The following is a 14,178-nucleotide window of genomic DNA, read 5'->3' as shown; positions in this document are numbered from 1 at the left end:
ATACCCACTCAAGAGAGCTACTATAGAAATAATACTCAACAAAGTCATAAATGACTATATACCCTCGTTTGGTCCAATTCGTAAGATACTTACGGGACACAATTTAAAAACCACCGGTGGAAACAGCGATTCAAAAAAATAAACATCGAAACCTACTATACTACGCTATATAACCCGGAAGGAAAACCGGTTACTCACGCCTCCATTGGATACACACCTCAACAAGTACTAACAGGGAAGAATTACCTATTGCCGATTAAACAATTAACGTCAATTCCTAACATATCAACAGAAGACACTACTGGTCTGATTATCAAATTAGCCAGGCAAAATATGCAGAAAAAAGCCGCACAACGTAATCAGCAAAAATACCAAGGCAAAAGGTTTCCTAAATATACAGAAGGACAATTAATACTCGTCCGTGAGCACAAGTTATCTTTAGCTGACGACAAGCAAATACGTAAATTATTTTTACTGTACAGGGGACCATATCAAATCATCCAAGTAAATGAGAATAACACTGTCACCATAGATGAAGGTAGAAAAGGAGTGTGACGTACAATATAAAAAACATTAAACCATATGTTGCTCCCGAACGGGATAAAACTAAAAGGCACAATTTCCTTTGACTCCTAATACATGTTTTGTGAATTATATGTGTGAATATAATATAATATAGTATAATTAAAGTTAAAACTTATAATCTATAGGAAAATATATAAGATAAAATGGGAAATGAAATCGAAAAGGAATTCGACCATTTTTTGGAGAGAAAAATTTTGGAATTATTTGGGGAAGGATTTAAAGAACTTGAAACACAGTATCAAGAAGTGACAAACGAAAAAGAACAAGAGGAAACTGTTGCACGAATAAACATAGCATCCCTATCAGATAACCTCACCAGAGAACAACGTAAGAAGATGACCCAATATGAACGAGAAAAGAAAGCCAAATTAACCAAATATTCGATGGAATCAATAATTAACTTGCCAAAGTCAATGTACGCTGTAGAGAAACAACCAAAACTCTCAGAGATATCAAAACCTATGCCTTTCAGCACTGAATATCGCCGACGTAAAGAAATAAAAATAAATATTAATCAATCCCAACATCAGTAACCATCAAATCAAAAAAACAATTGTATCTCGAGAAATTATCAGCCTCCCGGACCAAGAAGTAACAAGTATAATAAGATGAAAGAAAAAAAAACATTCAGTCTCATAAATTTAGTTGAAAATCCTTATTTGTGTTACAATATCAGATTTTAAAAGGGGACCATGTAACGAGACAAGCTATATATCACATATCGCGTTATAGTCATAACAAATTCCAATAACACGCGCGCTTCTAGTCACGTCCGATAATATAAATACACATCAAACCGCCGACCAACAACGGAAATGACTAATAACAGATGGTGCGCGCGGGTATCATCTTTTTAGATGACCCCAGACGGGAGGGAGGGAGACAATCGCCCCGAGCGCCAAATTATAAGCCCCTTCAAGGGGCACTGGGCTAGAAATTACATTTTTTTAAAGATACAATAAAAATATTTTATTTGATTATAAAATTGACTAATACTTTTGTTATCAAAATATTGTATGTTAGCGCGAAGCTGAACCACCTTGTTAGGATTTATTATGGAATAAAATAAACAAAAGGTTTTAATGTTGAGTGATACGGAGTATTTTAATAAACGTGTTTTACATTAACATGAACATTAAAAAAAGTAGAAAATAACAAAAAGAAACGAGCAACGGCTGGACGCACGAAGCGGTACCTAGCCGTTGAGAGTGCTCGAAAACAGCTAACGAATTACACTGATGCCCTAGTCGCCCTGACTGGACATCAGCGTTACCAACATAACCTAACACTTTTTGATCGATTTGAAGGATTTACATATAACGTATTTGTTAGTTTCAGACTTATCGTTAGTAAAGTAACGACTCCTATCTAAGCCATGTGAATTGGTAATATATTCTACGGGATTTTTTCCAATTATTGGTGTTAGTCTTAGAACGATCGAAGGGAATACAATATGTTCAAGAAACGTATCAAGTCTGTAAAAACCTTTCAGTTCTTTCAATAATTCCAATAATAAAAAAAAAAATACATTTCTGAATCTCTAGATAAAGTTGATATCAAATTACGTGTGGCTTAAAAATGTGATCGTTTAAAGGCAGCCTTAAGCACCACGTACTTTTTCTTGAGGGCTCTACGCCAGAGCGGATTTCTCTCATTTCTAAGTCGTTTCCTCCAGCGTCCAAGTGATATGAGCTCCCAACCTAGGTCCGATCTCAACCAAGGAGATGGTTTCAACCGTCCGACCACAGCTCGCCTCATGTGTTTATTGCATGCCGTTTCCAGCATTCCTGAGAGCGCCTTCACACATGTTTCTACTTCAAGGAAACCGAGCTCGGTTATTCATGCTTCTCTTAGGTCCCTTCAGATATTACGAAACTTTGGTCAATTCGTTTCCTTCTAGGTTTATCGTTTGCGTCCAGCGTTATCTATGTGCTACGGCAATATGTGGAGTGCCGAGATGTCTGAGAGTTAGAACGTCTATGGTCGGGTTCGCGACTATCAAAACGGCTTTAGGCTACCATCCTACCGCGATTGCCCATAGGAGAGCTGTGTCCAGCAGATAAACCCCCGTACCATCGGTGGCTGGCTACTGTACGAGGGCGACGTCAATCCTCTGCGCTACTAATAGATTTTCAAATGTGTAACACCTCAAAGGTAGTGTGGAAGATTACACGAGTATCTTAAATTAAGTATTTGTAATTTATTTAACTAATTATAATGTTGTCACTTAATATATGTTTTTTAATAATTGTAGAATCTCGGTTCTGATTGATCTGAAAAAAAATTTACGTCACCTTTACTGGAACAAGAATGCAGAGCGAAGTAATGCCAACCTGGTTAATTTTCATTAAATATATATAAAAAAAAAAAAATATTTAATTTATTAATTGATGTCAATGGACTATGGCTACAGGCGAACCACTTTAAAATACCAGGGCAGCGGGGAGCGATTGCAAAAATGTTTTAAATTGTGTATTTGTAATTATATTTAATGTTTTTACCAATTTTTTTGCAAAACAATATGATATACTTGGGGTCCAGTACTACAACTACAAATGAAAAAGTTTTGAAAAGATTAACCACTAAACTAGGTACTTAATTTATTTATTAAATATATACATTATTTACCTCTTATAAAATGTTGTTACATTTATCTTCTTACGAATTGGTGTGTCCTCTATAACTCTCTTACGTCTTATGTTTGTTGGTATAGGGGTTTTTGGGGGTGTTTCATAGTTATTTTTATTGTTATTTAAATTTTGTGGAAAATCTGTTTATATTATGTATTGTATTAAAGTTTTTATTTTATTTTTATATATTATGACATTTTAATAAAAAGTTCACTTTCGCTCATGTGGACTCTTTTCGTTGTCAAGCATATATAATATATATTATATAAACAAGTGTCGTCGCAATTTATTTATTTTTACTGTAGCAATAATTTGTATTTGAATTTAAATTTGAAATTGAAATCAAGTTTTTTCAATCAAATATCAATAGTAAACAATGATTATAATTTCACTTCGAGTGAGGAGTTCGACGCTTTTCAGCCGGTTGAACAAATGGTGCAAGTTAACTTTAAAATGTGGTATAAAACCAAATCTACGTTTTTTTTTTTAATTGTACTATGTCATATACAGGTGTATCAGCAATATCGCTTCCGAATGGAAGAACTGTACATAATGTGTTTGGATTGCCTGTTCCAATTTTTTCGGACTCCGCGTCACATATCAAAATTCAATCTAAAGACCCTAAAGAATTAAAAAACTATGATTTTATTATTTCGGACGAAGGTCCAATGGCACCATGATACTGTATGGAAATAGGCGATAGAACTCTCCGATACTTCATGAATAATGATTTTCCATTCGGCGGAAAAGTTATATTGTTTGGTGGTGATTTCAGACAATTATTACCTGTTAAGATTAATGCTACACGTAGCGAGTTTGTAAACCTATCAATCAAAGTTAGCCTATTATGGAAAAATTGCTCGATTCTTTCTCTTACCGAAAATAAGAGAACATTACCAGAAGAGATGAAATTTGCTAAATATCTTCTAGATGTCGGCAATGGTACGTTAAATGATAATGATGTCAATGTTATGGCTCCAGAACAATGTATTGCTTACGGATGATATAGTCTAAACAATATTCAAAGATTTCATTTTTCAACGTAAATATGATGGACTTATGAAGGTGGTTGTGCTGTCAGCTCGAAATGTAGATGGTGAAATAAATTGCAGGGTTGTAGAATTACTTGATAAAGATTCAGAAAAAGTCTATACTGGTATGGATAGTACAGAAAACTGTGATAATGGAAATATAACTGATGTTATATTTCCTGAATATTTGAATTCTTTGGATCCACCAAACTTTCCACCATATGAATTGAAGTTAAGAATTAATTGTATTATAATGTAACTTCGTAATCTAATTTCGCTCCAAGGTCTTTGCAATGGCACGAGGCTTCAAATATTGTAATTGGCAAATAATCTTTTTAAGTGTCGAATATTAACTAGTGACAAAGCTGGAGATATAACATTATACTGTAAAGATATTTATAATTTTACTTTAAAGCGATGACGATTTCCTTTAATATTAGCTTTTGCAATGACTATAAATAAAAGTCAAGGACAGACTTTTGACAAAATAAGATTGGACCTTTGTAGAGATGTATTCAATCATGGAAAACTAAGCCTTGCATTTTCACTAGTTCGATCTTATAAATCAATACAAATTTTTCTATGAGAACAACGAGATAATAACAATATTAATAACTATGTGTACACAGAAATGTATAAATAAAAATTATGATATTGTAAAATTTTCTTGAGATTATATAGATTATATACATAAAATATTTTAACAGCACATATTCTGTAAAATATGATGTGTTCTGTTAAATTAATAAATATTATATTATAACTAACGATGATGTGTAGATTAAAAACAATTCAAGATAACAGAGACACCAACAAAAAAACACGCGCACTTCGTGCGCGTTCGGACTCGTATTATTATAAAATAGTTAATTCTGAAGAATGTATATCATAGTTTTGTTTAATTATTTCATTTAGGGTATATACAATATATATAAATATGTATTGTGAAATTTGTATACATTGTTGATATAATTTTTGCTCTGAAAATATATTATGAATTAATTTTTTATAGTTTTTTACAGTTTGGAATTGTTTTCTTAGAATCGATCCAATCACTAGTATGTCTTCAAAACCAAACTCCCGGTAAGTGAAGATCTCTTGGTCCATATACAATTTTATGAAGGTCTTGCCAACGTCCACCATCACTGTATCACATAAGTCCACATAACTATATAACAAAGAACAGTTTATGAAGTAATGTAATTTTATTCAAACATGTGATAATAATAACACTCACTGCAATTTGTAGATTGAAAAATCTTCATACTCGTCTTTGTTTATCTTGGATAATAGATTTTTAAATTCGTTTAGTATGATTGAATTAAAGATGTAATCTCCATGTTTAGTGTAGACATCACACTCGTATTTCCTTATACATTTATAAAAGTTGTGCAATACACTAAGTTTTGCACAAGTTTTGAAATCTTCTAGTATATTATTTAATAATTTACATGCAACTTCATCATAGCTATAACACAACAATATGAGGTTTATATATCATTATTTCAATATATATATATTATAAAATAAAGTACTGAATTAGAAAAGAAATTAAGGCTTACAAATAATTATCATTTTGTTGAGAAATTGATGTTGATATATTTTTAATCATTTCCACAGTTTTCATTTCTTCATCAATTAGTACTATTGTAAATTATTTTAGTATTTGTGATCTTATATAATTGATATCTGTTCTTTTGGTATACCATTTTAAGTTTAATGGTGGAAAAAGGGCATCTTCATAAATATTATATTATTAATCCCTGCAAATACATTGAGTTGAAATGTACAAGATTGTTTTATTTTATGTTTATATTTTTTATTCACTTAATTTTTTCGAATTTTATCATTGATTTTAACTGTTTGGATTTTAAGATATTTTCGATGTTTATCTTATAATTTGTTTTAAATGATTTATTTTTTTTGTTTAAGTCCTTATGTGTATGTTGAATGCATATGTTTATTTTATTGTTTGTATTCTCTAAATAATTATCTTCATGGTTCATTGTTTTAATAATGCTGACTATTTTAGATTTTAACGGATTTGCGAAAGGCGATGAATTTTTTTTTAATATAAGTGATTGGATTTTTAATTTATTTGTCATTGTTTGTCCCACATCATCAATAGTAAAATTGTATTCTTTATTCAATGCGGTAGTTAGCATTGAACTGCTGATAAATACATGTCCCATTACGCCATTCTACGCTATGACGTTTACTGCCTACTCATTTATATTAATATTTGCTTTAGCATTAGTTTTATACAATAAGTATTACTTTTTGTTTATTCCTACCATTGTCAACAGTATTACTTATATTGGAGTTTTCACAGAGTTTTGTATATTTTTGTTTATTTTTTATTCTCAAACTCCTTTTTTTAAACCCCTTTGTTCTTCTCAAAATAGGAGGGGGAAAATTTCAGGGTATTGAATTATTGGGAAGCCGTAATTGTCCGGGAATTAATTGTTCGGAATTATAATAATCCGGAAAATAAAATGTCCGGAACGTAATATCTTTGAATGTAAATTATTGGAACAATTATTTACTATACTATCGTATAGTAAATAATTAAATGTGTACTTTTTATATAATTTTAATTTTTATAATAATTATAACGGTATACGTATAATAATATAATATCTTGTAGTTAGTTTGATTTTGTTTAATAATAAATTAATAACAATACTATTAAGAGGAAACATTTTACAATCAATTATGGGTAAATTCAATAAACATTTTCCTGTAAATAAAATCCAATAAAATAATTAATTGATTCTGATTAAACCAAATCGACTATTGAATAATGTTAAATACCTATATAATCAATTGTATTAATAGTTATATAAAATATAGACATGATCACAACAAAACTGAATAACGTATAAACAGTCGTAGTCGTCACCAAATCCAAATATAGTTAATAATTAATAACATCTAAGCCAGGTTTATAATTAATACCTATATTGATTATAAATAGTACTATATTTTATAATCAATGGTACCTAGTATTATTTTCCAACTAACTTCTCAAGAGGTATTATAAAAAATATAATACGAATAGGTATGGTACTTCGTGGCTATATTTATCAAATTTCGGAGATTTCGAAATCATAATCAATATTATATATTTATTTCTCTATGGCCTACCTGGGCATCTGGCTACCTTACCTATCTTAAAGGTTTTAGTTCACACATATCCGTCGACTTGTCAAGACGTACTGAATTTATAATTTTGTGTTTCACGTAATCAAGTTATGAATAACAATTGTTTTTTTTTTTATTTGATTATTGTGTTACTGAGTAATTGTTTTGAAGCTGTTGTTCATCGTACAATTTGTAAGTACCTATCTATATAAATAGGTATTATAATATTCATAATACCTATTTATATATTTTATTATAAATAACAAAACTCATTCATTTCTTAATTTTGAAAAGCCAGTGGGCAGTAAGTGCACCCCTTCGCGGTACCTATGTCTCAGTTAATGTTTTTCTTCAATTTCTATTTAAAAAAACTTACTGTTAGGTACATTAAATTTAACCTAATTGTTATAAGAATGTGCCATGTAGATTTGCTCTGTGACGCTTGTTTCGCTCTACTTAATAGTGATTTAAGATAATAATTAGGTAGGTATATTTTTCTACCGTACTAAATAAACTTGTCAGGTTTTTGTTTTTGTGAAATTAAAATTATATGTTTTAATTGCTAAACATTTGAATTCAAGTTAATAAATTTGGGTATTAGTTGAATAGCTTTAATAATAAAAATAAATTTTTTTATTGTAAAAATATAACTTGTTTTCTAAGAAATATTAGATTTATTTCTTGAAATTAAATGTATACCCAAAAGTTTTAATTTAACATCATAATAAATTGATTTTGAAATTCAATATACTCACTACAAATTATGTTTTGAGCATATTTAATAATATTTTATTAGTTGTATACTATATTTTATTTTAAGAAATCATTTCTTACGTTAGCAAGAGTTATAAATTAACGGGTAATTTTAATCAATTTAATTTAGTTATTCAATTTATATTAAGTTTTAGAACTAATAATTTATTGTGGAATTTAAGGACTGATAAAATTAATATCAAATTTACTGTTAATCGTTTTAAGCGAAATAAGTATAAAACTATACAATACATCATATTTTTTAATATTTATGTATGATATAATAACATTACATAGGCAAGAATGAAGTACGATGCATGATACCTAACAATTAAATAAACATATTTCTGATATATATATATATATATATGTATATTTTAGAAGAGAAGCATATACTTGACTTTAACAACATTGTTTTCATTTTTTTAATATTATTATTTAAATATTGTTACAAAAGTTACTATTACACTATTACCAAATTAATTTTTTTATTTTGTTTTTACAAGAAAAAAAATATAATTTAAAAGAAAGTAGTTATCTTCTATATGTACTAAAAATAAACATAAAATATATATTATATATATTCTGTTAAAATTTAATCAATTGTATTTGTTTTATTTATTCTATTTATAAACGCCCGGTGGGCATAAAATAGACTTTAAAGTTATTTCATAATACATAATAAAAATTTTAAACTATACTTAACCGTGAAATGTCTACCGGTTGTATCTATTGAGTATTGATATTCTATTGTTTGAATCGATTAATCGATAGGTTCTTAACTATTTCAACAATCGAGCACTCAAGTACTTATTGATTAAGATGTTCGATTAATCGAAATTTTCAATTGCTTACTACTTTTGACAATCGATTGTGTATAATGACAATCGAACAATCCTACAAATAGGTACCTTTTATTTGAATTATCTTTAAATTTAAATTTATATCATATTATAATACATGACTTGGTATATTAAATTAACAAATTATTACAGACTACATGCAGTTATATTAAGAAAAACATCAACATCCCCGCGGCATAAAGGACATTTTACAGGATATTGGTTCTCTAAGACCCCAACACATGTGGTACACAACTACGCATGTCCACATGGCAAAACAATATATTGAGTCACATCTTCTCCAGTTGTAACTATGTGACATGCCATGCAGACAGTTGGCCTAATTGGGTGATTTGGTTCAGGTTCTTCATATTGTTCTCCTACAATGTTAACTGGAGTAATTTCATTAATGTCATTTTCAGCTACTTCATTATCATCCGACTCTTCACCATTTTGAATACACAGTGCCCAATTCCTTTGCCTACGTTCATAAGTTGCATTACAATGAGAGCATTTTACCAAAAATTGCCAAACACTCAGTATACCAGCTTCATGGTGTTCAGTTGCCCGTTTGATGTTCTTGGAATTTAATAGGTATTTTGTTTTTAAGTTTCTCGTAGATTGTTGGCCATTTTCCAGCTGAGTAACCATTGTATGGTACTTTACACTCAGTGCACACATTTGACCTAGTAATTAAAATCAACATAATTATATTATTATCAATAGAATAAATACCTACTTCTGATTCAGATCAATTTATTCTGTATTTCTGTACTATTTTTATTGTTATTTCTTAAAAGATTTACCAGTTAGTCAATATATATATGTAAATTAAAGAAAAACAATACTAATAAGAAAAATGAATAAAAAGGTAAATTGGCTTATCACAGTAGGATAGCAACAATATTGTAGAATTAAATAATTAGATAAAAAAAATACTTAATTACTTTTACTCCCCTCGAACTACCACCTAACCTAACCGCCTCTGGTATATAATCAACGTTAATAAACTAATATTTAAGTAGCGCCAACTCTGTAATATTGTATAGGTTACATTTTATTTTTGCATTTTGGGAAACACTAATATTGTTACCGTAAATTTACAGTCCGGAATTTTACATTCTGGATTCTTACAATCCGCGTTTTTACAGTCCCAAAACATAGTATTCTGTATTATTGTAGTCCGAAGTTTTACAGTCCGGGGTATTACATTCCCCTCTTTTATGTTCCGTAAATTTGGATTCCGGCTTTTTACATTTCGTTGAATTATTTTCTGGACAGTTATAGCACCTCGAATTATTTGAGGTATTTTTTTTCAGTTACTAAATAATAAATGAATATAATAAAATAATTAATAAATTATAAAAAATAGTATCACCCTGAATGCAACCATACCACTTACAGAGCTCCAAGTCCAAAACTGGATTCTCTACGATCGTCTAAGTAATTTTTTTTCGAACTATATGTCCTGGGTACTCATAATATGCACTACCACAGTAGAAATGAATCGGTTTATAATTCATTAAAAACCATAATTTTGAACTACGACTTAGCCAACTAACATTCTAAATACCATTGTATTTTGAAAATTGTTTGATTTTTTTTTTAACTATTGCAGACAACATAAATATTCAACTTTTTTATTTTAATAAATAAAGTTAAGAAAATTTTAGTTGGGATTTTGAATAAAGTATTAGGTAAACCGTATACAAATTATAATATGTTCATTCATAATATTTTTTCAACTTATAGGTAGTAATACATATTTTTAAAAAAATAACGATTTTCATTTTGTCTAACAAATAATAATATTTTAATAAATTATTAAATGTTGTTGATTTGCCGACTCGGTGGCTCATTATCAAATGTACCGACTTGAGTACTACAGACTGAGTCGTGAGGGCGTGTCACACCACCACGTCTCCCTCTAGGGACGGTCCAGCTGGAAACTTAAAAACAAATTTTGTTTGTTTTAGGAGCGACTGAAGGGCCTAGCTTTAATGGCAGTGCACAGAAATATTCCAGTCAGTGCTGAAGAAGTAATTGCTAAATTAATTAAAAAAAAAAGAAACTTAATTTTATATAATAATTGATAGGTAAATTGTAGAATTTTGTAATTAACTACAAGAAATATAATATAACATGTATTATTATTTATTATTTTAATGTGTAAATTTAAAATTTGACCTTCAATGATAATCTGTTGTAACTGTAGGGTATTCCCAATACAAATGTTTACTTTTTAGTGCCAAGCCTATACTAATATGCCAAATTATGTTGTTAACCCATGTCCTATAACTTTTAAACAAAAAAATGTGGCGTTTCTCCGTCTATTGGATTTCATCTATCCACTACTTTTTATCGATTCTTCCATGTTGTTGCTCGGCGGCCATTTGTCGCACCGATGATAATATTTACATCAGGCGGGTGTAACTGGACGTACTGTTGAACGGTGAATTGGAGCCATCTGGTTACCTTAAATAATCACCGGTCGAACCATATTTTCCAATCGGTAATCAATTAATTCTAAATAATCTATCATACGATATAAAAAAATTATTTATTGAATTAAACAAAATACGTAATAAAAATGCCAATATGGTTTCTGTAGTTCAACAAAAACGAAAAAAAAATATAACGAATCACATCAAAATATTAGTATTAACTCAGGAGACTAATTCTTATAAAATTTCCATTTTTAGAGGTAGAAAAATCTTTAAAATTAGGTCCAAAATACAGAGGCCCTTTCAAAGTTTTAGAGAAAACAATGTCCTTCGAACTTGTTCTAAATACTAGAGTAACTGAAGATAATTATATCTATATTAGTGCCTTAAATCGAACCACTTAAGAGAAAACATTGATAATTAATTAGCACTACCTAACATAAACAAATAATAATTAGTAAATTATCAAATAAGTAACAATAGAGAAATTAAATCTCTTTAAATGCATGTATACTATATAAACCATAAATAATAAGGTAATAAAATTGTACAGAAATAATTGAATGACCAAATACCCAAATCAATATTGTATTATCTGATTTTTAGGTATATACAATTCATATATTCTCTAATTCAATGCACTTTATTTTGAATTTCACTTTATAATATATATTAATATCAATTTCATGAATTACTTAAATAAAAAAGTTAATTTGAATAATTAAAAAATTATATCATTGAAACACTGATTATACAGTGTGTTCACGCTAAGAGGTACCACGAAATATTTCAGTTGAATGACCTTGTATTGAAATGGGGTTTTCGGGGAAAGAAAAGGACTACTAAAATACATAATTTCAGATAAATTTCAAATTTTTAAACCTGTCGGTACGCGCATGGGCAATATAACTTACTTTTTTTTAAATAACAATACTATTTTTTTCCTACAGATTCGATTAGAGTATTTTTTTTTAAACAGTTTTTGTATAAAAAGTTTTTTATAACTACAAAATTGGCAAAGTCATAGTATGTTGAATTTTAAATTTACGAATAATTTGTTTCTGACAAAATTTAAACTAAATTCAACTTTATGTTACTTTAAAATCGAAATAATATTTCCGATATTATTGTTAAATGCCTGTTTATAGACAGATAAGATAAAATGAACAATTTTTTTATCGTAATTTACTCTCATTTTTTCCCTTCATACCTACATCTGAAATAAATAAGTTAGCTAATTGAAGATAATGAAAATTATAAAAGTTTGCACACTTTGAATTTGAAATTAAAATGTATTTATTTGCAATAACAGTTCTATCTAATAAATTGTTCAAAGTTTCCACCTTGATGTTCCAAACATGATTTCAAACGTTTTAAAAATTCCTTTGATGTGCTAGCGTTTATTTGTTCTTCTCCTAAATTATTACAAGCCAGTCTAATTTTGTTTTTTAAATCATGTACATTAATAGGTGAGTCCGCATATACAACATTTTTTAAATGCCCCCATAAAAAAAAATCCAATGGCGTCAAATCTGGAGATCTTGCCGGCCATGGAATTACTCCATAGGTACCAATCCATCGGTTGGGAAAAATTTCATTTAAATATTGTCGAACAATGATGGCGTTGTGTGCTAGTGCACCATCTTGTTGAAAATACATATTACTCCGCGTGGCTAATGGAACATTTTCTAACAGTAATGATAACTGATTAGCAAGAAAATCTAGATATCTTCTATCTGTAAGTGTTCCGTCATAAAAATAAGGACCTATAAGTTTTCCACCGATTAATCCACACCACACATTTACACCCCAAACTGTCTGAAAGTTAGTTTCTCGAGACCAGTGTGGATTTGTATCGTCCCAAAATCTATTGTTTTGTTTATTCATTATTCCGTTGTTTGTAAATTTAGATTCATCACTCCACAAAATACGATTATAAAATAAATTGTCGATTTCAAATTGAACACTAAACCATGCCAAAAATTGTAATCTACGTTCAGGATCCTCGATTCGTAAATGTTGGATAAACTCAGGTTTATACGCATGCATTTTGTATTTTTTCAAAATATTATGTACTGCCCCCACTGATATACCAATTTGTCGAGATACATGTCTTATTGATGAACGTGGATAAGCTCCTATGTAAGCTATTACCTGCAATTCAGTGTCTTCATCAAAATTATTTGGTCTAGGCTGCCGTTGTCTATTTTGATTATTAGGAAATTGACCGTTTTCATTTAATCCACGTAGAAGTCTATGGACATAATTGTGATGTGGGTGAAACCTATCTGGATACCGATCTGCGTACACCCGAGCTGCTTGTCGAGAACTACGATTACATTCGCCAAAAATTATAATAAGTTCTACTTTTTCACTGTTATTCATTTTAATAAATATTTAAAAACACGACGTTGTGTGAATAGCAATTGTCACAAGACTAGTTTTAAAGTATTAATACAATTATTACTAGTCAGTGTCTCAGTGAAAATAATTTATCAACAATTATTTATAAAATAAATGTATAACGAACCGGATTTACTATCTTAATTACCAGCGAATGTCGCCAAGTTCTTTTTATTACCTTATCTGTCTATAAACAGGCATTTAACAATAATATCGGAAATATTATTTCGATTTTAAAGTAACATAAAGTTGAATTTAGTTTAAATTTTGTCAGAAACAAATTATTCGTAAATTTAAAATTCAACATACTATAACTTTGCCAATTTTGTAGCTATAAAAAAACTTT

The 14,178-nt window shown here is 29.2% G+C and overlaps 1 protein-coding gene across 1 annotated transcript; it reads right to left on the bottom strand.

The window, feature by feature from the left end:
* Nucleotides 1-5,112: 5,112 nt before the first annotated feature.
* Nucleotides 5,113-5,973, bottom strand: LOC113560035. Its single transcript, XM_026965817.1, has 4 exons — nucleotides 5,809-5,973; nucleotides 5,484-5,714; nucleotides 5,267-5,414; nucleotides 5,113-5,118 (listed from the first exon to the last, which is right to left on the bottom strand). The coding sequence occupies exons 1-4, from the start codon at nucleotides 5,871-5,873 to the stop codon at nucleotides 5,113-5,115; spliced, it is 450 nt and encodes a 149-aa protein (XP_026821618.1). The 5' UTR covers nucleotides 5,874-5,973.
* Between the last annotated feature and the right edge of the window lie 8,205 nt (nucleotides 5,974-14,178).

The sequence above is a fragment of the Rhopalosiphum maidis genome, chromosome 3, assembly GCF_003676215.2.
Source record: "Rhopalosiphum maidis isolate BTI-1 chromosome 3, ASM367621v3, whole genome shotgun sequence".
NCBI lineage: Eukaryota > Metazoa > Arthropoda > Insecta > Hemiptera > Aphididae > Rhopalosiphum > Rhopalosiphum maidis.
The sequence above is the reverse complement of the archived record's forward strand: the minus strand, read 5'-3'. Positions and strand labels throughout refer to the sequence as shown.

Coding starts and splice junctions, on each gene's coding strand:
- LOC113560035 (XM_026965817.1), bottom strand. CDS start 5,873: ATGAAAACTGTGGAAATGATTAAAAATATATCAACATCAATTTCTCAA. Junction 5,715..5,808: donor CAACAAAATGATAATTATTT/GTAAGCCTTAAT, acceptor GTTGTGTTATAG/CTATGATGAAGTTGCATGTA. Junction 5,415..5,483: donor TTTTCAATCTACAAATTGCA/GTGAGTGTTATT, acceptor TTTGTTATATAG/TTATGTGGACTTATGTGATA.